The sequence below is a fragment of the Grus americana genome, chromosome 6 (genome assembly GCF_028858705.1).
Source record: "Grus americana isolate bGruAme1 chromosome 6, bGruAme1.mat, whole genome shotgun sequence".
NCBI classification, from domain to species: Eukaryota; Metazoa; Chordata; class Aves; order Gruiformes; family Gruidae; genus Grus; species Grus americana.
Window position 1 is genome coordinate 1,838,017 of NC_072857.1, and position 27,967 is coordinate 1,865,983.

General features: G+C 40.5%; 1 protein-coding gene across 4 annotated transcripts; it reads left to right on the plus strand.

Moving 5' to 3' along the window:
• Positions 1-27,501, plus strand: PRPF40A (pre-mRNA processing factor 40 homolog A). 4 transcript variants are annotated; one of them, XM_054829167.1, is made up of 26 exons: positions 1-659; positions 2,017-2,154; positions 6,165-6,245; positions 9,285-9,315; positions 9,574-9,596; positions 11,569-11,670; positions 11,775-11,885; positions 12,334-12,454; positions 13,738-13,762; positions 14,123-14,437; positions 15,337-15,445; positions 16,378-16,442; positions 16,982-17,146; positions 17,838-17,946; positions 19,278-19,428; positions 20,224-20,357; positions 20,756-20,870; positions 21,017-21,120; positions 21,296-21,412; positions 21,926-22,063; positions 22,703-22,798; positions 23,775-23,861; positions 23,951-24,047; positions 24,144-24,205; positions 25,042-25,176; positions 26,325-27,501. In XM_054829167.1, exons 1-26 carry the CDS (start codon positions 297-299, stop codon positions 26,415-26,417), a joined length of 3,087 nt encoding a protein of 1,028 aa, XP_054685142.1. In that variant the 5' UTR covers positions 1-296; the 3' UTR covers positions 26,418-27,501. The 4 variants fall into 4 exon arrangements, with proteins under 4 accessions (XP_054685142.1, XP_054685143.1, XP_054685144.1 ...); XM_054829168.1 differs by having other exon boundaries at positions 21,029-21,120; XM_054829169.1 differs by having other exon boundaries at positions 11,593-11,670.
• Positions 27,502-27,967: the final 466 nt, after the last annotated feature.

Here is a 27,967-nt window from a genome sequence, read left to right on the forward strand (position 1 = left end):
CCACGTGAGCCATTTCCCAGCGTCCCCTCTGCTCGGCCCCCGCCGCAGCTACTTCCCCCGCGCGAGCTCCGTGGCCCTTCGGGCCTGCGTCTCGTCTCCCACCGGCAGCGGCCCGCTCTCGCCGGGAGGAGCCTCTGCTCTGCCCGCCGCGTTCCCGGTCCAGCGAGCCGCCTTTTCTCTGCGGCTCCCCCGCCACCTCTCTCGGTGCGGGGCCTCTCTCCGTCCGCCTGGTCCTTTCTGCCGCCAACGCTAAGAGAGGCGGAGAAGAGCTCCTTGCGGCTGGGCCGGCAGCCAGGATGTCAGGTGGGGACTCGGCGGCGGCGGCGGCGACCGCCTCCCCGCAGCCGCTCCCGTTCTCCTTGCCGAAGCCCCCTCCCCTCATGCAGCTGACGCCGGGGGACGCCGTCCGCCCCGTCGCCTCCGCCGCGGACCAATCGCCGAAGAGCACCCGACTGGCGGGCCGCCCGGATTGGCCGGCCGGGAAGCCAGTCAGCCTGCTGGCCCCGCTGCTCCCGCCCCGCGGGGAGCCCGAGCCGCTCATGCCCTTTGGCCCCTCGTCGCGGCAGCCACTCAGAGGGCGGCTTCTTGGCAGGTGCAGCGGGGGCAGCCTGCTCAGCCCCTCGATGCGGCCCGGTGGCGTCGACCGCGGTTCCCTCATGGTGAGTGGGGGGCGCCGGTGGCGGGGGGGGGACGACGCCGGGTGGGCGCCTCCGCGCCTGCCCGGCCCCGCCGCGGTTAGCGGTACTCGGCCGTACCTGGGGCTGGGGCCCTTTGTGGTGCGATCTGCTTTGTGGTATGAACGGGGGAGAGCTGCGAGGGCGCTCGGCTCTGGCGAGCTTCCGCCTCCGGAGGCGGCGCGTTGCTGTGGAGCCCCGCGAAAAGGGTGTGCGGCTGAGGGGAGTGGCGTTAGCGCTCGGCCGGTGCCGTTCCCGCCGTACGAGTCCTCTGCCGCAGCGACCGGCAGGGAGAGGCTGGTCGGTAACAAACGGCACCCGGTCGGCAGGTCCCTCGGAAAGTGAGAGGAAATGTGGTTACACTCGGAGGAGGGGCTGAGGAGATTTTGAGGAAGCGTGGTGGGGTTCTACCTGGAGTAATTAGAACAGCATCTGAGAGTCTGCAAACAGGCAGGCTGTCACTGCGAGTCAGGGATGGGGGGGAGGGGGTTAAGTGCTAGGTTCAGAAGTTTCAAACCTTTCTGATTGTTTGTGATTTCTTTATGTGAACCAGCCACTCCCAGCTTCAAAGAGTCTTCTGATACAAAAACTGTTAGAAAAATTGGTTTTAAACACATCAAAAAGAAGTGTTACTTTTTTCCTGCTAAGAACCCTTCAGAAATGATATTTTGCTTAAAAATAGTTTTCATATTAATAAACCAGTGCACTTTTATAAACATATTTCTATATATGTATGTTCTTCAAAGTTAAATGCTTTCCAGAGTTTATCTTAGAGCTGTTGCTGCTGATAGAATGGAAAGCTCTTAATACATTTTAGTAATTAAAAAAATGAGGAGAAAATATCCCTATTCTTTTTTGTACTAGCAATGTGACTATACCAAACATTAGAACAGCAACAGGATTCAGGTTTTTAGGAGAGTACGGGGACAGTAGTCAGTGTAGAAGCTGTTTCAGACTTGGACATCAGGAGTAGAAGACATCTTGTTTCTTTGACTTATATGCCACAGAGTTACTTGCATTTATCGTAACTGTATGGAACAGCATGCAGAAATAGTTACGTTCCCAAATTTAATATGTTTTTCTGTGACAAACCATAAGATGAAAGGTTATGGAGGGCTTTTTTTATTTGGATGTTGGTTTTGAAATTTTAATTGGATTTGTTAATTATGATTAACTTTGGCTCTAGAGTACCCAGAAAAGTGAATGATCTTGCTAGCTGTTTGGCAGTATTGCTCAAATCACTTTCAGCTCAGTGTTGAGCATCTCTTTGTTATTAACAGTTTTGTGGGGTTTGGGATTGTTGGCTTTGTGCTGATTTTTCTCATTTGTTGCTGTCTTTCAGATGGGACACCCAGGCATGCCACATTATCCTCCCATGGGAATGCACCCGATGGGTCAGAGGCCACCAAATATGCCACCAGTTCCACACGGTATGATGCCTCAGATGATGCCCCCCATGGGAGGACCACCAATGGGGCAGGTAAGGCAGTTGTACAGGATTTTTTTAATCTGTCTTTCTGTCTTCCCATAATGATGTCAAGTAATCCCTGAGGTAGGTAAGTCTCATACAGTAGCGTGCACACAGTAAGGTTAATAATTCAGGGTATTTTGTGCCACAGTTCCTATCCATGCAGAAACTTCTTGTTTGGAACAGGTAATTGCTACACTTTAGTTGTAAATGGCTTTAGGTACAAATTCATAATTTATTTTTTATTAAGGCTTTTTTGGTATTTTTCTTTATAATTTGAAAAAGTAAGGTTGTCTTACTAAGACATACTAGAATCATAAAGTAGTGGTTCTTTTCAGAGGTGGTAATGGTAGAGAACTTCGTGTTTCTTTAATTCTTGGCTAACTCTTCTGCGCAGATGAAAATTATAGGGAGATGCAAGGGAAGAAATAAGTATGTTTTGAATTTTTGCAGAATTCCTTCTTGAATCCTAGGGAGTGGTTTATAGTACTGTGGAATACACCGTTGTTGCTAGTGTCATGTGATTGAAAAAGAAAGATTGACAGGTGTGAACCTGGATTGACAGGTAGAGTAGCCAGAATCATATCCAGGCTTTTTGCAAACCGAAAGCTTTTCCTTTAAATGATCAAAGATCCTTTCCTGTCTTGTTTCTGGTTAAATTCTGAACTTCTGAAAGAAGCAGTTCTCTTCCTGGATATATGTGGTGGGTTGACCCTGGCTGGAGGCCAGGTACCCACCAAAGCTGCTCTATCACTCCCCCTCCTCAACGGGACAGGGGAGAGAAAATATAACAAAAGGCTTGTGGGCTGAGATAAGGACAGAGAGAGATCACTCACCAATTACTTTCACAGACAAAACAGACTCAACTTAGGAAAAAAATGCATCTGATTTATTACTGAGCAAAACAGAGTAGAGCAATGAGAAATAAAACCAAATCTTAAAACACCTCCCCCCACCCCTCCCTTCTTCCCAGGCTCAACTTCACTCTCGAATTCTCTCCCTCCTCCCACCGCAGCGGCACAGGGGGATGGGGAATGAGGGTTGTGGTCAGTTCATCACGCGTCGTTTCTGCCGCTCCTTCCTCCTCAGGGGGAGGGTTCCTCACGCTCTGCCCCTGCTCCAGTGTGGGGTCCCTCCCATGGGAGAGAGTCCTCCACCAACTTCTCCAATGTGGGTCCTTCCCCCAGGCCGTGGTTCTTCACGAACTGCTCCAGTGTTGGTCCCCCATGGGGTCACAAGTCCTGCCAGCAAACCATCTCCAGCATGGGCTCCTCTCTCCGTGGGGCCACAGGTCCTGCCAGGAGCCTGCGCCAGCATGGGCTTCCCATGGGGTCACAGCCTCCTTCGGGTGCATCCACCTGCTCCAGCTGCACAGGCTGCAGGTGGAATCTCTGCTTCACCATCATCCTCCATGGTCTGCAGGGGGACAGCCTGCCTCACCATGGGCTGCAGGGGAATCTCTGCTCCAGTGCCTGGAGCACCTCCTCCCCCTCCTTCACTGACCTTGGTGTCTGCAAAGTTTCTCACATCTTACTCTTCTCTCTGTCTGCAAAAGCTGCTGCTCTTTTTTTTCCTTCTTTTTTCCCTTCTTAACTCTGTTATCACAGAGGTGCTACCACTGTCACTGATGGGCTCAGCTTTGGCCAGCAGCGGATCCATCTTGGAGCTGGCTGGCATTTGCCATGTCAAACATGGGGGAAGCTTCCAGCAGCTTCTCACAGAAGCCAGCCCTGTAGCCCTCCTGCTACCAAAACCTTGCCATTCAACCCCAAAACAATATAATAAATGCTGTAGTGAGACTACTTGTGATGATGCTTTGCATAAGTAGAAGCTGAGTGTTATCGACTAGACCAGAAGGATAGAGTAGACCAGAACAGACAGAGGATAGCAAGAAAGATTAACCCTTTGAGAAAAGCCCTCAAGGTCATGCGGGCAACTCAGCATCTTCCTTTGCAGTACTGGGATGGAATGTGTCTTTTTTTTTTCTTTTTTTTTTTTAACTGGCATATAAAGGCTTGGTAGGAATCTCTTCAGTGTGGTTTTGCAGCCTATTACAGCTTCTGGTGTAAAAAGAATTCAATTTTTAAAGATGAGGAAGATTTGACCATCAGCAACATAGTTAATAGTGTGAGCTTTTATGTGTGTTCATTAGAAACTTAAATAGCAATTGTATTTTATTCCTCTACTTAACAATTCTTTTGTAGCGTCTGTTCCACTGTTCTCACTCTCATATATCGAATATTTCGGTCTTTAATATTTTAGTGAGCAATGTAGAGAGCTCAGGACTTTTTGGTAGTTGTAGAGTAAAAAGCTAAGTATAAATGGCACGGCAGAGAGGAGATCAGAGGCTCAGTTACCCTACAGCCATAGGGATGGGCCAGGATGGAACTATTGTGCTGGAAGTATCAGACCCTAATGGCTTCTTTCCTTGAATGACAAGTTCTTTCTTCCAGCACATATCAGTGGTTTATTTGTGAGGCTTTGCAGGATGGGATGTTTTGTAGTTTGTTTTTCTCCTTTCTGAGGTGAAGCCCTGTAGGACAGGTACTTTGCATAGATAATAGCAATGGCCTCCTGTGGGCATAATTCAGAGGAAGGTCTTTTGGAAAAGAATTTGCTCTCCTTCCCAATTTTTTTTCCTTTGCTGACTTTGGGTTGGTGTTATGCAGAAACAGAGCAGCGCACAGGTTTCTTCAGGACCTGAGCCAGGGCTTTTAAGAAGTTTCACACACTCAGAGCCCCCTTAGTTGCAAGTAGCAGTGGGGCAAGAGTGCTTTCTTCTCCTGCTTCTACAGGATGGCGAGGAATAGGAGGGGCCGCCTTCCAGTCTTTCCATCCTCCCTCACCCTCCCAAGAAAACCTTGGATTTGAGGGTGGAGCAGTAGCCCTACCCTATCCCTCTCTCCGCATGAGATGCAAGATGAGGAGAGTGGTAACCTGGTGCTCCCTGAAGATACAGGGGGATGGGGTCACTTGGCCAGCCTGCCAAGGACAATAAAGGTAAAGGGGCATAACTGAAAGGTTGAAGGGGGTTGACTTCTTGAGACCTGTTTGGGGTGAGTGGCCAAAAGTTCATGTTCATAATGGCCTAAATTATATACTTTGTTCATTTGGCCACTTTTTATGGCTCGTTAGTTCTTAAAAGCCAGGATCAGCAAAAATAATGGGAAACATGCAAAGTATTAAAAACTTTTTCAGTAGTGTTCAGTGCATTGTTTCAGTGACACATAACTTCTGCATAACTATCCCTTTGATACTACAAGCATAAATATTTGAGCAAAAGCTAGCTTATCTGAGTAGCAGTTCCATGGTCATCACCCCACCCAACAAACTCGAATACAAGCCTAGACTCAAACTTTTCATTTCTGCGGTGTGGTACGTCCCTGTTACCAAGTTCACACTGTTAGATGATTTAATATTGTATGTCTATATTAAGGGTGTTTTTCCAGACCTTTAAAAAAAAGAGTTCAAAATTGTTTTAGAGCTTTAATGTTTAAATTTAATAGCTCTCTTCATCTTGAAGCTGTTTGCAGAAATTCATTCTTCTAGTGTCCCTGTGAAGTGTTTCTTCCTATTTGTGAGGTAAAAGGAAAGGGAGACAGGTTGAAAGTTGTCCAAAAAATGTGAGCAGAATTGATCTTAGACTCTGAGTTTACCTTTAGTTTGTTATGTGTGGCCTGGGAATTTTGCAGAAATCTTTCCTGACTTTTATTTTTCCTGCTTTAACTTAGGATTTCAGTAACAGCTTATTAACAGATCACACATCATTTGCTGTTGTTGTTGGTCTTTATTAATATTTCATATCAAACTTTGGAATACTGTAGACATGTTATTCCAAATGTCAGTTTTGTAGGAGTGTGATGAAGGGATTCAGAATTCTACAATCCTCTCTTTCTTCTGGTTGCCAAGTGCTTAAAAGGGTTGGGTTTTTTGATTAAAAACTAGTACCAGATAATTGCTTTTAAATAAAAATAAAAGAATCCTCATAAAATATATATCTGAAAAATACTATTTAATTATAGATGCCTGGAATGATGCAGTCAGTAATGCCTGGAATGATGATGTCTCACATGTCTCAAGCTGCTATGCAGCCTACAGTTCCGGTGAGTTTAACTTAACTTTTCTGGTTTTTAAAAGGTCTTTGTGTCAGTTGCTGTTGTTACTTCAGTACGGGTATGCCTTTGTTTTCTTCAGTTGGGTTATGAAAAAGGTATTGCTAATTGCAATGAAGTTTTATCTAGCTCTTGAATTATTGTAAAAAAAATAAGATTTCTGTGAGAGGTAGAGCTAGTGATACTTGGTGTCCTGTGGCTTTTCATCAGTCTTTACATTCGTCTCTGTGTCTGCTTTTCCCTTCTTTCTTCTGTCTGGATTCTGCTTCCCATAATGCTTCCTGCACCCCTGGCCTGCTCCCTTGTCCCTCACCTGCTTGTAGCTGGGCAGGAACCAGCGTGAACTCTGGCTGCTTGGAGGGAGGGCTAATTGTCTGACCACTATAGATCCCATTTTTCCTAAAAGTTTCTGAAATTTAGTCTGTTTGAGATCTTGAGTAAAGCTTGCTGAAATCAGTAAAGGTATGAAGAAAAAAGTTATTAGGGTGGAAATGGAGAGGGAAGAGTTAACAGATATTACAGATGACGTCTCTCTCTGAAGTGGAAGAGGCTAAATTTCTTAACATAAGCTTTTCAGAGATTTAAAGTAGCTGTGGGAGATCTACTTAAAAACAGTTCTATCCACTTTAAATTTAGAAATAAATTATTGTTTATTTTCTTACCATGCAGATACTACATCCACAAGTCAGACTTCATCCTTGTAGAACTCTATGTTTTTGTGCTTAGCCCTATAGAAAAATTTTGCTAATGCTTTTGTTGATAATTTTAAAAAATAAGTTGGTTAATACTGCACTTGTTTTTTTCATTAATGGTTTGTTTAAAGAGATCTTTAATTCATTTACTAAATATGCTATGTGTAACAAGATGTATTGCATTAAGCAGTGCGTCTGCTCTCTGCAGTAATGAGAGAAAGATTGCAAAGAAAATTTTTGCAAAATAAGTAGAGAAGGAACTGGTAGGAAAAGGATGTATGTCACCTTGAGGTCTGCTAGGTGACTGAGAATTCATACCAGAGAGGGGATGTTAATTATCTTAACAGTGGGGAAAAACAAGTTTAGTGCTTGGGCTTTATCAGACACTAGAGAATCTGTTTGCTAGTTACATGTTTGTTTCTTGCTGCTAGTGTCTGTTTAATGAGATGTGAGTGTATCTTACAGCCTTAGTGTAATTTAAGTAAAAGTCAGGAAATCCTTAGGCAAATTCTTGGGAACCATGCTTCGTTAGTTCTTGTGCACATGTAGCTGCTTCCTAACGCACCAAATATTTTAGAAGCTACCAAGTAGGAAGGATGTTAGTGATTTTTCTCCATTTCCTATATAGAAGTTGTTGTGAATTTCTGACAAGCGATGCTCGTAGAAAATTTTGAAAGGATTTCAGACCTTCAGAAAAAAATCTTAAAGATGCGATGGCCAAGAGAGACTTAAAAGGGAGGGATCATTGCTAAAATCAGTCTAATTTTGAATTTTGCTGCATATTTTTACATATTCTGCAAGAAGGCAGGTCACCTGGTTTTCTAATACTGGATTAGGAATAAATTTGGCTTGAATTAAGTCTGTGGATATATGGTACTTAGGAGGCAAAGTAGCATGGCAGAGGGCTCCAGCTTTTAATTTTGCCCTTAACCCTCTTGGCAGCAATAGCAGGAGCTCACATCTTTGTACATGTGTATGAGAAGACATTTGTCTGTTAGAGCAGTATTCTCGTACCTCTGCTATCGCTTGTCTACCACAGCCTGGAAAATGTTTTTTTCAGAACTAAAAGAATGATTTTACCACTTCCTACTTTAAAATAATTTGTCCAAGAGTAAAAACATCATGACTTTCTTTGCAGCCCTGATGATTAGCTTGGTAAACTTCATGAGATTATTGACTTGTTTTGGCTGTCTGATAGAAAATACTTTCTCCAAGTGTAAAATGTGACCTAAATCTCACTGAGGCCATCTGGATGATTTGTACTGATGTCAGGGCTCTTTGGTCTTGGCGGTTTCATCCAAATGTGGTCTTTCAAACCGCTCCTGTGCAGGTTCACTATCTGTTTTGTGATCTACAGAAGTCTTTACTTCCAGAAGGCTGAATAGAGCCAGCGTAATTCCTAAAAATTATTATTATTTCAGTCACATTAGGGGTCTTACAGTACACAGCAAATTAGAATGGAGTTTGGAAGTTAAACATAGACACAAGAAAAGAAGTGTGTCTGAAGGGTTACTTGCTGGAGACACAAATTTAACTACAACCTTGCTTAACTGACAGTACTTACACTCATAGACATGTGCACACACACAGAGTAGCTGAAATAGTTAATATACAGAGTGCACTTTAAAGGCCTAAAGTCCGTTGACGATTCACCTGGTTTAGTCCAATTGGATAATATCAAATGTAATAGATCAAATATGATTTCTTTTCTCCTTTTAACAAATTTTGCTGTTTCACTTGAGGAGTTGTTTATTAACAAAGTTGGTAGAAGAGACCTGAAAGATAAACCCTAGCAAAAGATAAACCTGCAGGCTATATTTTTCCCTACAGAAAATGAAAGAAATTGGGAAAACTCTGTTTGAATTCTGTTAATCTTTTTTCCTTAGTTTGAAAGAATTTCAAAAGGGGTTATCTGTAAGAGCTTTGGTTATTTGGGAGCAGTTTTATGAATGCAACACTAATACACTGAAAGGCTTATGCCACGTAATTATAACAGAGACCTACTAAGCTACTCCAGCAGAAATTCAGAATCTTTTTCTTTTTTTTTTTTCCTCCCAACCTGCTAACTTGGGAGATAAAAATGGATGCTGGAATGATGGCAGGGGACCCCCTGGTGTAGTCTATTGTATATATTGCGTTTCTGAAAAGTAGCCTGATCTTCTTAATTGCTTGTTTAAGGAGCAGTAATAATTAAGTGAGCGATGGGAAGCTAGGAATCCATATTTAAGGCAGTAGAGCATTTTGTTGCTGAAAGCACTTGTTTGGGCATGTTCTGTATTTATTGATGGTTTAATTACAATTGCCTCAGTACTTAAATGTCTGTTGATTGTTTCTACAGCCAGGGGTGAACAGTATGGATGCGCAAGTAGGTAAGTAAAACCAATTTGTTACCATTTCAAAATATTTCACCAAAAATGGTGAAGTATTTAAAAAAAAAAAAAAAACAAAACAACAAAACCCAACAGACTTTTCTGTAAAATGTGATTTAGCATTTCAGTAACTGACATCTTCATTGATTCCCAGAAAAAATATTTTCTTTCAAACGTTGATTAATTAGAGTCTTTATATAGAAAAATAAAGAAACCAAACCCTTTTCAAATTATTATTTTTTAAATTTTATTTTTTAGGTGTAACACCTCCTGGAACTCAGGTATGTGAATGCCATTACAATCTGCTAGAATTTTGGTTGTGTGGTATTGTGCATACATGGCTTTGCAGGTTTGAAAGAAAACCTTGTATCTTATTTTTCTTCTCATATGGAGTTTCTTTGCTTATTTAACTGCCAGTCTGTAATTAACATTAGTAGTTAAAGTGTGTTTTCTGTTACACTAATTTCTGAGCACTGAAGTCTATTTGTTTCTAGTTCTTCTAGTATGCAGGACAGCAATATGAGATACTTCTTGTGGTGTTTTACATCTTTTTGCCCTACCTGAGCAGCAAGTGAATGTAGCCTAGATACCCATGTTACTTTAAAGCTGACTGTTTACAGATTTAAATCCTTGCAAGTGTTGGGCTAGAAAGTTACTCAGTGTAGAGTTGCAGTTTTATTTGCACTGAAGAAGACTGAAGGTTGTTCCTCTTTCTATGTTTTTCCTCTTTTTTTTTTTTCCCCTTCCATATCAGTGATCAGTTTATAAGCAGATCTTTATTTTATTTATATCTGGGTAACATTTTGCCTGTTACATATTAATGAATATTTTACTTTGGCAGTTCGAATGTGTATAGCAGAATTCGATAGACCATGATTAAGTCTTCCTTGCTGTACCTTAATGCAGCTGTGCTTAAGCAGGAGAAGGCAGTTCTGGTATTGTTTAGTCCCAAGTGATTTATTGGAACCGTTGTTAGCATTGTCAGCTTACTGAGAGTTTTGTTACCAAACACTTTAACAATAAAAAGAGAATAGTTTATATAGTTACCCATAATAATTTTGAAAACATCACTCTGGTTTTTGAAAACTGTAAAGTACTAACCTCAAAAGAAAGATTATCAATTTTGCTGCTCGCTAATAATTTACCTTAACTTCCCCCTGCCCCGGCCATCTTGGCATTACTTGAAATTTACTTTTTGTTGGTGTCTCTTTCCATGTTTGTGGGAACATAGCGTAATTCAGTAGTTTAAGTAGAAATAAATATTGGGTAGGTTGCATGGAAGGTGATTTAATGTAGGTTGAGCTTGTAAACAGGATGGTGGCTTGCAGGCCAAACTTACTCCTTAAGTGATTTTCAGTAGTCTTCCCCATTTCTGTCAGATGGGAGATCGCTGGTGGAACAGAACTGGTGCTGGATATCTTAACTTTGTATTGAGGTAGGCAGGCCATCTGGAAGTAACCTCAAATTTTAAATTTGTCTTTCCTGGCACCTTGAATGACCATGAATAACTTTCAGTCACTATCAGGTTTCTAGTTAAAATTTTGTAACTATTAAATTACTTCTCTAGAAGATCCCAGACATTTACCTATAGTTCATAAGATGATAAAGAAAACGATTTGGCTAGATAACAAGAGGCGGAATCTGTAAAAATATTTGTGTGGCCTCAAAGATAACCCCACTGTGAGTTTTTGGTTGTTGCTTTGAAATTTGGGGACTCTGTACCTAGCTTCATTATTAAATAATAATGTGTAACTGAACAAGGCAATTGAACCTATACTGAAGTTGTTTCTCCTCAGCCCTTGCCAGTAAGTGAAAAAGAGTAGATGGTTAAAGCTATATTCCACCAGCCTGAATTCCAGAGAGTTTATATTAAACTGTCGATGAAAAGCAGTAGGAAGATGCTCCTCAGTTCACACTAAACTCTGGAAGTCAGAATCTTCTTGAAGCAAATTTTTCTTAGTTTTGAAAACATGGTGGGCTTCTGGGGCTCTCACTTGAAGATGTTAGGGTCAGATCCTATTCACTTCTGCTTTCTTTTCTGATGGTAACTGGCCTCTTTGGATTGCTGAATGGGAGGGGGCCTTAAAAGACTCTTAATAGCTCTTGTCACAAAGAAGTAGTTTCTTGAAAACAATACTGACTTAAATGCGTTTAGATTTTGACTTTCTGCCTTTCCTCTGCTACTGAATTACTTAGTGTATTTAATATATGCATTCAAATGAAAAACAAATATTAACCAGAATGTCTTTTCAGAGCTCTGTTTTGTTTCGCCCTCAGACAACACATCCCGTAGTTTGCGCAGCCCAGCAAACCACCACATCCAACAGTTCTGTTAACGAAGAGCACTCTAAACAGGTTTATCTGCTTTCCACTTGTATTTAACTTTTTTAGTGGGTTTTTGATAGCATCTCAGTCAGTAAGTTTTGTTCATCATTAATGGAACTTTTTTTTTCCCCTAGAAATCTACATGGACAGAACACAAATCACCTGATGGAAGAACATATTACTATAACACTGAAACAAAGCAGTCTACATGGGAGAAGCCAGATGATCTCAAAACACCTGCTGAGGTAAACCAAATTCAGATGAAGATTGCTGTACTGTGTGAGTTTGTGTGAACGCAAGAACTTACTAGCATGGCTCTCATGCAGGAGAATTGCTATGCCAATAGATTTTTTTTTTCAGTGGGAGCAAACTTAAAATAAGAAATGTTGCAAAAACGTTTATATCGCATTCCTTGTGTTGTTGGAACATGAGGCTGCAACATGGACAAAATTCTCAACAGTTTTCATCAATTTTTAGATAAATTTTCTGTATTAGAAAGATAGCTTTCTTTAGTATTTAGATAAGTAATGTGCGTGTTTATCACTAGAGAGGCTTTTCCTTGGAAAGTATATGCCTTGTATTCATTGAACCTTAAGTTATTTCTTGGTGTAGTTTGTGGCTCACTTCTAGCTATCCTTTTAATTTTAAAACACCATTGTAAGTTTCATTTTGTTTTTGTTTTCTGTCCATTAGCAATTGTTGTCTAAATGTCCCTGGAAAGAGTATAAATCTGATTCTGGAAAGCCCTACTATTATAATTCCCAAACAAAGGAATCGCGCTGGGCGAAACCCAAAGAGCTTGAGGATCTTGAAGGTAACATTAACAAAAATGAGTAGGGAGGGTGGCAGTGAGTCGCAAGCTGTGCAGGTGCATGACTTTTGGCAAAAATTTGGTGTCAAAGCATAGCAGTCAAACTTCTGTTAGAAATGAAATCTACTGAAATAAGCTGTGTGTAGTAGAGTTAATGCAGTCTGAGATTTCGATGGAGCGGGCTTGTCTCCTGTGTCCCCACCACCTCATCGCTGTCCCTTTTTCCATTACACCCTTATTTCGTCCCTGTTTCTGTGGCAGCAGCACCAGCTCCCCCTCGTGTTCCTAAACAGGAACTGGATTAGGATGTGACATGCTGTGGGTTGTTCAGGGCTGTGTGGTCCTCTCTGTGTTAGCAGTACGTAATGCTTCAAGTCTTCCTTCGTTTTAGGGCTCTTGTAGGATTTGACTCTTCCTTAGCCACCAATCCTTTGGAAACTTGTAGGAATTCAGTAGGATTTGTCAAGGGGTTCAGATTGATGGGGGAAGACGAGAGGCAGAGGCACAGCTGTGCTAGTCCTCATTCACTTGGGAAACCAGGGTGCCCGACTTCTGTAATACAGCATAGTTTATAATTGAGTAAGAATTACATTTTGGTTTGGTGTCTTGGAAGAATTTTGAAAACAGTGATGTATTTTATACTCAAAGCAATACTACTGGCTGTCTGCTGAAAGCCAAAATTGTGTGTAAGGCTTTGACTTAGTAGGTATCGATTTGCTTTTAATTTCTGACAAAAAATATTTTGAGAAAGTATGATGTGGCAAAAATATTAGTAACTTTTAATTGCCTTTTTGTATTATAAAGGCAGTGTCCCCTTTTGTACAAGCGTCATATGATGCTGTGCTCCTGTTTTTTGCTTTTAGCGTGGTTTTGTTTGGTCTTGTAAGGGAGATAAGATCTTGATGAAAAATCTACAAAATAGCTGGGGTAAGAAATGAGTATTTAAAAAAACTACTACAAAGAATAAGCATCAGCGACTGCTACAATAAAAAAGAAGAAAAGATCTGTTTCTCTTCTTTAAACTAGTCTTTTAAAGTTGAAATAATTCTTTTAAAACAAGAAGTTGTTCTTTATATACCCTAATATTTCTTTAATGGCATTTCTAAATTTTGTTTTAATCTGAATGGATTTTGGTCTTTAAAGGGTACAAATATTAAAATTATTGATAGTAACAAAAATATTTAAAGCTATCCTTTTATTAAATCATGTTATGGTAGCATTTTACCATGCATATATAAACTATTTTTGAAGCTATATTTTGATTGTTTCTCCCCTTTCTCCTCTAGCAATGATTAAAGCTGAAGAAAACAGGTATGTTTTTATTGGTACGCTCATGTTTTTTACATTAAACTGTTTATTTCTTAAAAATGGAATCTAGTTCTTGAATCTTAAAACATTCTCCTTGCAGCTTTTCATTCCAAGTAGTGGTTTAACATATAAAACTCAAGCAGTGTATTCTAGGTCTCTTTTTAACTGAAGTGATTGATCTGCATAGGTACACAGTTTCAGTAAAGTATTTACTATCTCTGAGCTAAGATTGGTTTTGTCTTTGTAACTAGACCTAAACCTCTCACTTCATACTTTATTAACTCATTTAAGCTACGGGTTTCCCTAAACCATTAAGTTGTCCCCTGCTTGTATGTGACTGTTCCTGTTTTTTGACACCTATAGCACAAAGCCTGAAGAATCAACTCCAACGACTTCTGCTCCAGCTGCTGCAGCAGAAGCAACAAACACAACCACCACAGCCACGACTGCTGCCGAAACTGCCGCTGCTGTTACTACCACCACTGCTACTTCTGCAGCAACAGCAGCCCCTGAAGCAGAAACCGCTGCAGCTTCTTCCGTGATAGAAAATGAGAGTACTGGCACGGCTGCAGCTGAGGAACAGGGACAAGCAACTTCTGCACCTGCTGTGCAGGAACAGAGTGCAGAAACTGCAGCTAATGCGGCGGATGACTCTTCCAAGCAGGACGCCTCAGCAGAGTAAGTGAAATCACAAAGCATGTGGTTTTGCTGGAGTTCTGTATTTCTTCTAGGATCTGGTTTATCTTCAGTTGTAGGTGGACAGGGTTCTTTGGCAGTTAACTGTTTCTTCAGTGAAATGTGAGCGTGAAGCCATGGCAGCAGGGAAGAATAATGAGTAAGAAAGAGGAAGAAGTATGAAACCTATTTTTAGAAAAATTAAACCCCTCCCCTTTCCCAGCTCTCTCCCAAAGCTCTTAAACCCTACAGAGAACATCAGGGGCGTGAACATTGTGTAAATTTTTGATAGCTGTAAGAGTTTCCTGGGGTAACATTATATGCTTACCCCATATGTGTCCTCTTCCATAGATCTCTCCAATTGGCCGCTGTTAGAAGAAAATGCAATAATAAATACAGCTTTATCTGTTCCACCAGAAATGAGATCCTTTGATTTTTAATAACGGAGGATTGATTATTCAGAGAATTGTAGCTTATGTTTTTTATTCAAACAAAAAAGAAATGTGCTGGGGGGGATTATAGCCAGCAGGAGATAATTAAGGGTAAGAGGCATATTTATAGGCACTCCCCTTTATATTTTTATATAATATATAAATATTCCTCCTAAATTTCAGCATTACATTTTTATTAATAATTTCTAGATAACTTGAGCAGGTAGTCAATTGCATAAGTGATAATACTTTTCTGAAATAGCATGATTTTTTTTGATTCGTTGTGTGTGGTGTCTGTAAGGAAAAGTCTGGTACAAATTGTGACATTTATCATGTGTAACATTATTATTTTTCTTTGAGTTGCTATTTAAAAACCTCATTCTGTCTGATTATGGTGGTTTATGACTCTTCAATGGCACTAACTTAGGAAAAAAAAGCTTAAATAATAAAACTATTGAATTTTGTATATAGTGCTGCTTTGAAGAAAGAGGATGACGATTCCCAACCAGTTAAAAAAACCTATACATGGAATACAAAGGAAGAAGCAAAGCAAGCGTTTAAAGAACTGTTGAAAGAAAAGGTATTTTGGTCAACTATTCTTAATGCTTTATTGAACTACAAAAACTGCATTTGCCAGAAATTGCTAGACTTTTTTTTGTGAAGAATTTCTCACTGTTGTGGAAGAGGACTTTTGTACTAGACAAGAAATGAGGGAAAAGACCGCTACAGTGAAAACAATGCACAGTTTAAACCTTTTGTCAGCTCTTTGGGTGAGTAGGGAGGCGTTGAATTTTCATCAGTGCTCTCAGTTCATTTTTTTTCTTAATTTTCTTCCTTTTACATAATCCCCACACTAACACAAACTTGTAATCTGGTCTTTGTCCCAAATTCCAACTGGAACTCTGAGTGATTTGACCGACAGCTCACTAGATACGTCAGAGACAGACAGTGCAGAGGTCCATATGGAAAATGGACAAACTGAGATTTAGTATGCAGTGTTTCCGTACGCTAGTCTGATCTAAAGACATTGGGGTTTTTTCCCTATGAAGTAGTAATTCTAAAACTGTATTTAAGTGTTGCGGAAATTAGTCACCAATATTCTTGTCTGACAGTGAGGTAGATTTCTACTAAAATGTTGCCTTATCATCTTAGCTTTCAATTTTTTATCTTTGTTTTAAAGGTGGAGGTGAAGTGGGAGTAAAATGAGACTGGCTTTGGTTTTCCCTCAGAGTATGTGGGATCTGTTTGTATTTTATATAGTGAATCAACATAGTGGTATAGCAGACAAACTTCCAGAGGAGTTTATTGTAGAAATGGCAATAATCCCACAAGTACCTTGTTCCATTTTCTATGTTGACTGTTAATAAAATAAAATAAAAAAATAAAAAATGGGACAATGTTGTCTTAACCTCAAAAGTGTAGTACTTCTTCTGAGGGCTATTTTTTAAGGAATTGGTCATTGTTGGATGTTGGTTCCAAGTCTAATTACTGAATGATTTAATGTCTTCACAGCGAGTCCCATCCAATGCTTCTTGGGAGCAAGCTATGAAAATGATCATTAATGATCCTAGATACAGGTACTGCTTGATTCTTTCCTCATTACTTTTCTACACAAATACTATTTTAGGTAGTTTTACTTTACTGACATAAGTTTTGATTGTTTTAAGAGATATTCGTGTATTTGTGAACATGTACCATCATCAGGGAACTTCATTTCCTGTGTAAAGAAATGAAAGTCCTAGGCTTAATTCTTCATTTGGAAAAGATGTGGCAGTTGTTGGTTGCATTTTATGCTATTTATATTATTTTCTTGAGAATAAAAGCACGCGTTTACAATGATGGAGCTGAAGACGTTCTAGGTTACTTTTTGAAATGAGTGGCAGAAAAGTGGTTGATATCCATGATAAAAATAGTATTGTAATGTCAACTGTATAAATGCAACCTGAAAGCATGATAGTAGCTTGTGGTTTATTATTTACTACTTTTATTAGTAAGTTTTATTGCCTTTTTAAAAAAAAAAATTATCTTCCACTATCTTTTAGCTCTTCAGTTTTGTTTTTCTAATTTAATTCCCTTTTGCATAATTGACATTGTTTTCTTCTTCTTTGACATGAAGTGCTTTGGCAAAATTAAGTGAAAAAAAGCAAGCCTTTAATGCTTACAAAGTTCAAACAGAGAAAGAAGAGAAAGAAGAAGCAAGATCAAAATACAAAGAAGCTAAAGAATCCTTCCAGCGTTTTCTTGAAAACCATGAAAAGATGACATCCACAACAAGATACAAGTAAGACCAATGTTAAATGAAGTTCTAGCCTTCACTAGCTTGCCACACTAATAATCAAACCTTGCTCGCTTGCTCTTGGTGAACGTTAACCTTCGTATGTGCTCAGCCTGGAAAAGCCCGTAACTCAAATTTTTATAGGAACGCCAATCTTTTCAGAGAATGTGTTTAAGACCCAGGCAAAAACCAACTTAAATGAGTGATGTGCTGCTGATGATAATGGTTTGGGCTTCTAATAAGTGGAAATATAACACTGAGAGGAGTTTTCTATTACATCTGCCATTAAGAACAAAGTAGTTGTGATAGCTTGTTCATACCCGAAGGGAGGTATATTTCATTGATAAGCCTGTCATTGAAAATTCCATCCATCTGATTTCATATAATGTTTGCTAGAACAGTGGCCAGAACATGTACTAGCCCTCAGATAAAAACACTAATGTAATGCACTGCAGGTGAACTTCCACTCCTGTGGAGAGGAGTGCATAGTGACATCTGCTTTAATTTTTAACTGTTTCCTTTATAAGAGAGAGAAAGGTGTCACAGAAAAAGTTGCCCAAGAGGAGATTAGGGAAATGTCATACAAAAGTGTTACTACTCACAACAGAGTTTCTTTAATGTTATTGTAAGCCGATGGGACAATTCAAGTCGGTGTTCTCCAGTAAACGATTGTGTGCTTTTTCTTTGTTTCATACAGAAAAGCTGAACAAATGTTTGGGGAGATGGAAGTCTGGAATGCGATATCAGAGCGTGATCGTCTTGAAATTTATGAAGATGTCTTGTTTTTTCTGTCTAAGAAAGAGAAGGTAACTTTCTTTCAAACTTACCTTTTCACTTGTTATCTGTAAATTAGTGTATACCTCTTTGTGAAGAAGTATTGCAAGCTGTGCAATTCTGAGTGTTGTTCAGGGACAATCAAAATACTAACAGCAGGGGAGGAATCTGTAGGAAACGCACAGAGAACCAAACGAGAATGTTGCTGCGTTAGTGTGAACCATATACTGCTTACAGGGTACGGGTTACCCTGTCTCCAAAGCAGGGAGAGAAAAAGAACAGAAGGGAAGCAAGGTTTATCAACTATGAGACCCTACAGAGAGGGAGCTCCAGTTTAGCAAGATGCGATGGGACAAGGGGACAAGGCAAAAAAGCGTTGGTGGAACTCTTCAAAACTATGGCAGATTTTGTAGATGTGAATTTGGAGACAGTTGTTCTTTATTTCTTGTTATACAGTACATAACGGGTATTCAGTAGAGTTAGGAGACATAGTGATGAATCCTTACCTGAACAAACTATGGGCAGTTCTGTTCCTGTCTGAAACAGGGCAAGCATGCCAGGAGTAGATCGCTCTTATTATCTTTCCTAGTTCATGGCAGTCTTCTGCTGGACAAGGTGAACCCCTGATTTCACTCTGCATGGCAGATAAAACAGCTGTCTCTTTGAAAGGTCTTTGTTTTTATTGAGATGTGTTGCTGCTAATTTTGCAATGTGTTATAACTTATTAAAATTGTACTAAAGATTGATGGCTTTTATTCTGAACTGCTCTGAATCAGACTGTGAAACTATCATGGGCTAGTTCTTCTTCAGTGCTAGTGATGCCAGTGCTCACCAACATCCTTGGGTAGACAGAAAACAGACAATTAGAAACAAATCATGTAGCAAGACTGTTCTGAAATTGATGTGAGACTAGTATTAAGGTCCACACTTGCTCAAAAAGCAAAACAAACAGAAAGAGGCTAGCTCTCCAAACAGCACTGCTTATGGAATTGCCTGTGATGAGCAGGTCTGGTTTAGATCTGCTCTTCGACAGCATGGCAGGCCACAGTGCCTTGTTGTAGCACTGACTGTTTACTGAATGTACCAGCAGTGTCCTAGCAGTATCTCTAACAGAGGAGCACTGTTTCATGAGCTTTTCCCATCTATCAGGAACAGAGATAATGGTACTGAAATGCTTTATCTGTGGATGCAAGCAGTAGTAGTATGGAGAAGTTGTATGTAGGTCCAAATTGTATTACGTTGCTCTACATGTAAGTGAAAGGTTAATTTCGTGTTTTCTTGGAGAACAAACTTGAGGGGTCACGTGGTTTTGTTTACACAACCTCAAATTTAACAAAAAAAAAAAAATGCATTTTCTCCTCAGGAACAAGCCAAACAGTTACGAAAGAGGAATTGGGAAGCTTTGAAGAACATACTAGATAATATGGCTAATGTCACTTACTGTACTACTTGGTCGGAGGCTCAGCAGTATCTGATGGACAATCCTACATTTGCAGAAGATGAGGAACTTCAGAGTACGTAAAAAGTCTATGCATCTCTTTGGGAAGAAGGAATGGATTTGTCTTTAGCAGGGAGGACTCCTGACTGGGCATGGCTTGCCCAGTCCAGGGCTGTTATGACAGCTGCCGAGCAGACTGTGTCAAGGACTCAGTCTTGTTTGCTTCCTAGGAAGCAGATGTTGGCTTCAAAAATCATTCCTGATTAATCTTAACGATAAAGCAAAGGATTCTTTTTTCGTGGGGATTGAACTGCCTTAATAGTTGTTAGCCTTTGGAATTTGAAGTAGTAGTTGACAACCTAATCTGTGTTGCAAATACTTAACGCTACCTTCTGCTAGACTGAGTGAGGTCCTGCTGTGTTGGCTTTCCTAGAAAAAGTAATTGGTTTTACTCTTCTAGAGTAAGAAGGGAGCTTTTCCATTATGAGCATGTTTTTCTTATAAATGAGTCAATCCTTTATTTTGAGAGCAGCATATGCATTTACACAACTGCTAAAGCATTTGACAAAGATACTCTGTTCTTGCTTCTGCCCTGTGTTTGATATCTGTGGTGGTACAGGGAGATGCACAAATGCTCATCCACAATACTTCCCTCAAAAAGGCTTCTGTGCTCTGTATCGGCAGTGATCGTTTATCCAGGTTGGGGGCAGCTGGGTTTTGCTGCTGCCCCTGTCTTTGTCTATTTCAGCACTCAGTGAAACTTCCACTCACAGCAACAACTGGCAACTGTTATCTCGTACTAAGAACTTGCTGCAGTTAGTGAGAAGAAATACCTAATTTTTACTCTTATCACTCTGTTATCCGTTGCTAGACATGGATAAGGAGGACGCACTGATTTGTTTTGAGGAACATATCAGGGCATTGGAAAAAGAGGAGGAAGAAGAAAAGCAGAAAAGTTTACTTAGAGAAAGAAGGCGGCAGCGTAAAAATAGAGAATCTTTTCAGGTTGGTGCACTTTCTTTTTCTGTCCTAGATGTGTCATGTGATTAGCTATTCTGTGCAGGTTTTTTTATTTCTTAGGGTAGGCCAACGAGTGCATATAATGCATCAGTTATCGGCGTTCTGGCATTTTGTCTGCTGTGTAATACATCTGTTTGCCAGAAAGCTGCAAGAGTAGGGGAAAGTAAGAGGAAATAGATCTGAATGGAAAGGAAATGCAGTTGGAACATGGTAAATGGTGGAGGAAGGCAGGAGGAAATTATGATGTAAAAAAAAAATATTTTTTTTCAATCACATTTTAACAAAAATGGAATTCCAGTTATCAAGAGTATCCATTCCAGCTGTTAGCCAAGTAAAAGTATGATAAGTGACTACAAATTTCCATTTCACTTGTATTTTTCTAGCTATTTTTAGATGAACTGCACGAGCATGGACAATTACATTCGATGTCCTCTTGGATGGAGTTGTACCCAGCCATAAGCTCTGACATGAGATTCACAAATATGCTTGGTCAGCCTGGTAAGAATACTGTCTCTTCCAACCCTGTAGAAAGTGAGATAAAGGGCTTGGATTTGGGGCAGAATACAGCAGGGCTATTTGTATATTTTCTAAATGTCTAAAAAAAGTGCAGCTCTTTTATTAGAGCTAGCTTTTGACTTATCTAGTTTTTTCATCAGGATCAACAGCACTTGATCTTTTCAAGTTCTATGTTGAAGACTTGAAAGCACGTTACCATGATGAAAAGAAGATAATAAAAGATATCTTAAAGGTGAGAGGGGAAAATGCCCCATTATGTGGTTTCTTCTTTTAATGCCAAATATATCATTCAAGTGAACTCTCTGCTGCTGGGAGATGGGATTTCACATTGCGTTAACATCATGTGCGTTAGCACTGAAGTGAGAGTTCCTGACTTGCCTGATGCCAAAGAAGCAATTTTCTTACAGGATAAAGGATTTGTGGTCGAAGTGAATACTTCTTTTGAAGATTTTGTTACGGTCATCAGTTCAACTAAAAGAGCTACTACTTTAGATGCGGGAAATATCAAGCTGGCTTTCAACAGCGTAAGTATTAATATGTAGGAATGTTTGAAAACTTATGATATGAAACCTGTTGCGAAAACAAGAATTGACACTTATTTTCACTGTATTGCTGTGACTCCTTTTGTAATACTTGAGAGAGATGCTGTGCTTTAGAGTTGCTTATGCAGTTCCCAAAATAAAGATTGTGGAGTTATATCTTTATTCAAAACATAAACATTTCAACTTGAGAAATTCTGGGGTAGGAGTTAAGTAATGTTCTCTCACAAGTAACTTTTCTCATGAGGGATTTTTGTGTGTGTTTCTGTAGTTCTGGCATGCATGATGTATTAACTCTATTTTAGGTTCTGTTTGAGAAACAGCAGTTGCATGCTTTAAAAATAAGTAATGAGTTAATTTTCCTGTAAGCTGAAGTGACTAACAGAAAACTCCTAAAGGTGAACTGTTGCTGAGCTTTCCAAAAATTGCATTGAAGTGAATTATTAGTCTTCCTTTTTGATATCTTTCAAATGATCTTACAACTTTTATTTGATACAGCTGCTAGAAAAGGCAGAAGCCCGTGAAAGAGAAAGGGAAAAAGAAGAAGCTCGCAAAATGAAGCGGAAAGAGTCTGCCTTCAAGAGTATGTTGAAGCAAGCAACTCCTCCGATTGAATTGGACGCTGTCTGGGAAGATGTATGTATCGTCACTTAGTTACAAAAGTCTTTCCAAATATATTTCACAGGCTGCTGCATGCTTATACTTTTGAGTAAACAGAGATTCTCTAAGCTCTTAATGCTTCTGTTTATATAACTCGGACCCATAAAAATTATCCTGTCACTTCAGTAAAATCCGAAGTTTGTTGTGAATAACTTCAATCTATTGATAGTTTCGTTTGAATACAATTGAAAACAAAACCAAAAAAAAACCATAAACCCAACCAAACAAAAACCACATCCCAAAAAAATAATCACACAAAGCCCACAAACTTAATTTAAATGGAGATAAAGTGCTCTGCTTAGTTGAAAGTCTATAACTTTGTTCTGGTAAGATAACCTTTCCTCTTAAAGTATGCTTTGTATAAAATGCATGCTTTAACAAGCTTGCGTGGCTTAAATGGCATCCGCAGGAAAAATGGGTCTGATTTGGCATGCCTCTATCTGTTACAGTTTTACTGAAGATGGTTTTGGTTGTGAAGCTGGCATAAAAAAAGTTTGGCCTTGTGACAGTACAATGACTTTTTCAACTGGTGAAATCACGTCTTTTTTTTATTATTACTTATATTTCTGAATGGCTGTATTTCATATTAGTATTTCATTGCTGTTTTTCTTACAGATTAGAGATAGATTTGTAAAGGAGCCAGCATTTGAAGACATCACTCTGGAGTCTGAAAGAAAAAGAATATTTAAAGATTTCATTCATATACTAGAGGTAATTATTACTTTACTTTTTTCCTGATTAGAGAATATACAAAAATAATCTTAGTTGATAGGGTCTTAAATTGTTTGGGAAGGGAGAGGGATTTAACACAATTCTACTGATTTCTGCTACAGCGGACATTGTGCGTTAAATAAAAGTAACAGATACTAAAATCTCATCTTGAAAGTAAGGAACTAAAGAACATATTACAGTTGTTTGATATTATTTGATACATGGTGGTTCTTTTAATCTGCTTCCCTACCAGAATTTTCTGAAGTTAATTTAGCATCAAAATTTCTTGGTTTGTTTCAGAAAAATTGTTTCTTGCTGCGATTTCATACAAAACGTGATGAAACTTCTGCAGTATTTTATTCACTACAAGCCTGGAACTTCAAGAGCATACTAAGCTCTGCAGATGTAGCTTTTTTTAAATTATTATTACCGCAGCCCATTTTTTGCTGATGTATAAAGGGGAATGATGTACTTTAGTTTTGCTCTTAACTTGTGGATGGGTTGCAGTGAGAGTTAAGCTGCAGAAGTTTTGACAAGTCATTCTTGTTGAGTAAGGTGCTGATTTTTTCCTAGATAATGTGAGATTTGATTTGCAGCATATGCTCTTTGGGGTTTTTGTTTCATTTTCTGGAGTTTGTAAGAAATTTTAAAATGGCTTAGTTTCAGAATTTGGCAAAGCCAGGTGCGCAGTGTTTTCTAGGCCATCTTGTGCAGGGGCTTTAAGTGGAAGCACTAAAACAGGGACCCAGGTAATAGAAGCTGTAAAGTTGTGTGCTTCTAAATGCTTCTTATTACAATGTTAACATGGCAATACTGGTAGCTGTTTATGGGTTTTGACACAGTAAATGCTTGATTTTATTTTATTATTTTTACCGCTGCTAGCTGTAGATGTCTTGTGGATGATGAGAAACATCATTACAGTTTCTTGCTGTGTCCTACAGACAGATTATAACACTTGCCTTCTTTCATACTCTAGCACGAGTGTCAGCATCATCATTCAAAGAACAAGAAACACTCCAAAAAATCTAAAAAACATCACAGGAAACGATCACGTTCTCGTTCGGTAAGGTGTTTCGTGATGTCTTAGAATCTGCTTCTGTTGCTATTTGTAATGCTGTCATTTTGCTAATCACATTGGGTTTGTATTTCAAGGGCTCAGAGTCTGAAGATGACGATAGCCATTCAAAGAAGAAGAGGCAGCGTTCAGAATCCAGATCAGTTTCTGAGCGTTCTTCCAGTGCAGAATCCGGTATGAGATTTGTTTGTTTTTAAATTAGTGTTAGTGTTTTATTGCTGGGTCTTTACCATTTTATTGATGCATTTTTGTTTCTCCATGTGTCTGCAGAGAGAAGTTACAAGAAGTCAAAAAAACATAAGAAAAAGAGCAAGAAGAGGCGACATAAGTCTGTAAGTGCAGTTAACTTTTTTGAGTTGGTTAATGGACAACTTGACACCTTATGGTTTCAGTAATCCTCTTTATATATCTGTAATCATCCGGCTGTCGTCATAATAGGGACTGTGTGACATCAGGCTGGAGGAGGGTATTGCTAGCATAGTAACTTTCTGGGTTTTTTATCATCTATATCTATATCTATCTCCTGTTGGCTGTAAAATTCAAAACTGATGTATTCTTTTGTTTCTGTAATTTCTGAGCAGTTAGCTGTGCTCTCCAGTGGACAGTGTTCACAAGGAGGGGGAATATTAATTGTTAGCCATTGAGTAAGACACTAGTGCTAAAGGGTTGTGACACAGACAGGTCATGTAAGCTTAGCAACGTTGGGATGGAACGTGGAATGAAACCAGAGTCGTGCCACCGAATCCCTCAGAATGGTTAATAGTCCAGTGAAAATCCAGCTGCTTTAAAGCATTCAGGTATGGCCAAGCAGCCATGTAGCAGAAAAATATTTCCCAGATTTCACCTTTCCAGAGATCTTACTGAATGAACGATGCTTGTGCGCAGAAGAGATTTATCGTATGGCATCCAGCATGCCCTGTCCTTGCATGCACTAGGAATGGGGAAAGTTCTGCGTTCAACAACTCTCTTGCCCTCTTTTCAAATTGTTTTAGTAATGTTTTTGTATTACTTAATTCTGCCACGGTTAATGGTATGTGCTTCACTAGTAACCACTTTGAGCAATTTTTCTAAGATGGTCTATATTGAAATGAAGTCAGACTTTTCTGAGGTGTGGTTATTCTATAAATTAGTATTTCCTATATTTAATATTCCCCCTTTATTTACACAGGATTCACCAGAATCAGATGTTGAACGAGAAAAAGACAAAAAAGAGAGAGAGAGAGATAGTGAAAAGGATAGAGCTAGACAAAGATCTGAATCAAAACATAAATCTCCTACTAAAAAACGACCTGGAAAAGATTCTGTAAGTTTTCTTGTTTTCCTTTTATCTGATACTTCGGGCTTTATGTATCAGCGGGATGCTGTAGTGTAGTACGCGAGCTTTATCCGTTTGCTTTAAGTAAGGTGCTAAAGTTTTATTAATGTTCCGTTTATAGATAAGGGACCAAAGGTTGAAGCAGAGCTTAATCATAGGGATCCTATTCCCTCATGTAGTGTGGGTTTTTTAATCGATGTGTGAAATTACTGTTTGATTAAGGTGCTATTTAATGTTGCTCGTTGACATAAAGTGTGAGTGAGGGACAAAGTAGTATTTATGAGTGAACTGCTGTGCTTTTCTCCATCCAATTGGCCGGATTGATCTCAGAAGAGATGAGCAGCACGGCTGGTTAAACAGCCGAGGGGCTGCAGTCTGGAATTGTAGTAGTTGCCGTGCTGGGCGGACACGGGAAGTCTTTATGGAACGAACTTCTGCAGTTCTTGCCCTCTCCAAGCGGGCAAGTCCTGTGGGAGTGTGCTTGTGGCTGCAGCCCTGCTCTTGGCTGTGGCGCTTCTGCGTTAACTTGTTTGGAAGGGGCTTCGAACAGTGTTCTCAACACGTAAAAGGGTGTGAATGAAAAATCTAAACTTCCTTGGGTTCAGCATCTTTGGGGTCTCTTCAAGGGGCAGCTGTTTGTTAGTTAGATGGAGCTGGTGTCCTTTTGCGTAGCGCCCTGTACGTTACACCTTTGAGAGGAGATGGGAGGGCACGTGTCCGCTTTTAATATTATCTTCTTAAAATAAGCTGCTTTGGCCTCCAGATGCCTTTGAAAAACCCAGTTACAGGGTATCTTCTATGGAGAGCGTGAACTCGGGTATGATTAAGCTGGCACAGTCTACCGGACTGCAGCTGAGCTGCCGTTTCCCCCTTGCCCCCCCGTTCTCGTGGCTGCCGCCACTCTCAGGCTTGCCGAGCACGACGCTGGTACCGTGCAGAAACGGCTTTAGACAGTGTGATGCTGAAAAGTGTCCGATGACATCGGAAGTGCATGCCAGGGCTTTGGCTGGGAGGGAGCCATCGTGCCCCGTGCTCCCCGGCAGCCTGCTCCTGCCGTAGGGGAGCGGCGGGGCGTGGGCTGTACGTACCTCCGGGCAGTGAATCCTCCTGACCGCTAACATTGCTTCTCTCCGCAGGGGAACTGGGATACTTCTGGCAGTGAGCTGAGTGAAGGGGAGTTGGAAAAACAGAGGAGGACTCTTTTGGAACAACTGGATGAAGATCAATGAGAACATTATTTATACCAAATATGTTTACATTGTGGCATAATAAAAGAAACCAATGTCTAATTTGGGACGTGGGTTCTGATATCCTGAGTTCCATTGTTGAAATAACAGTGGGGTGGCTTTACCACATCAATACTTTCAAGTACTATTATTATGGGCCTGGCATCAAATCTAGAAAAGCGAATGAAATCGTGCGTGGGAAGCTGAGTGTCCATCCTGGCGCTGCCAGGCAGGACGGGTGCTCTGCTCCCGGCAGAGCGCGCCCTGGGGGGAGCACAGCCCCCCCAGTTGTGGCACCTTTCTAGCAAAGCGTGTCCCAGTACAGGCCTTCCTAGAAAGGCAGTGACGCTGCTTTTACTGGCCAGTGTAGGCAGATAAAATTTTGTGTTTAGAAAGAGATTCTTAATATAGTTTCTTGTGGTTTAATTTGTTTTATGAATTTGTTTTTATTTTGGAAAGAGGAAGGCAATGGAAGGGGAGTAATGAATCTGTTTCTTGATCTGTACTGCAAAAAGAAATCAGATATTAGAATTGCTCTTTGTGAACTGCGTCACGGGCCAAACCCTGTCGAGCTCTTATACAAAGACGTGACTTCCTGGCTGAGATTCGTGTCTCAGCGTGGTCTCGGAGGGAATTTTTAGGGTGTATTTTCAAAGCTGGAGCTGATGGGAAGGCAGTCGGCCCCTTGTGGCGGTGCCGGCAGAGGGTGCTGCCTGTCACAGCTGCCTCTGTTCCCCTAAACTCCCCTCCGGAACAGCGACGGCTGTTACTTCAGCGTTTAGCTTCACGTTAAGAAATTTTAAACGTAAAAACAAATTGTAAATGAATTTCAATGTGTTGCCTTAAGAACCTGCTGAAGAATGTACCGCTGCATTCCAAGGGCAGCTGCCTGTGTCCAGAAGGTCCCTCTGCAAGGGAGGAGGAAGCAGCGGGAGCCCCGTCTCCTTCTCCTTGTCTTGCCTGGTGGTTGTGCCAGCCCCCCCCCCCCCCCCCGGGGCCAAGCGGTGGCTGTGGGACCCCCACACCTCACCCATGGGGAGTATTTTTGTACATTTTTATCAACTATTAAACGTTGTCTTCTAGTGTGTACTAGTATTTATTTCTAGTTTTAAACAATTACTGCTTGTTGTGCTCACAGTAACTGTTGCAAGAGTCGGTAGAGTTCTTCCTTCTCAGGGCATTTTTTTCCTCCTCTTTGCCCACAGTTCCTAGTGCATCCAACCCCAAAAGGTCTGATTCATGCAGTGTAATTTCTTGCTAGAAAATTCTTATAAATACCCTTGGAGAGTGAAATGAGTCGGTTGAAAGGGAAAGTGCTGGCTGCAGCCACTCTGCTCTCATTGCGGGGCCTGATGGTGTTTTTCCCAGGACGTGGCACTGGCTGGGTGCTTGGGGCTGAGCACCCTGTGATATGGGTGTTATCCTGTACAGCCCGCAGCAGCTGCTCATTGCCCACTCACTGCCTCTCACTTGGGGCAAAACCACCCAAGTTTGGGCAAAAGGGAGGTGGGTAATTCTTTGGAGCCAGGTATTTGTTCAATGTCGTGGCCTGG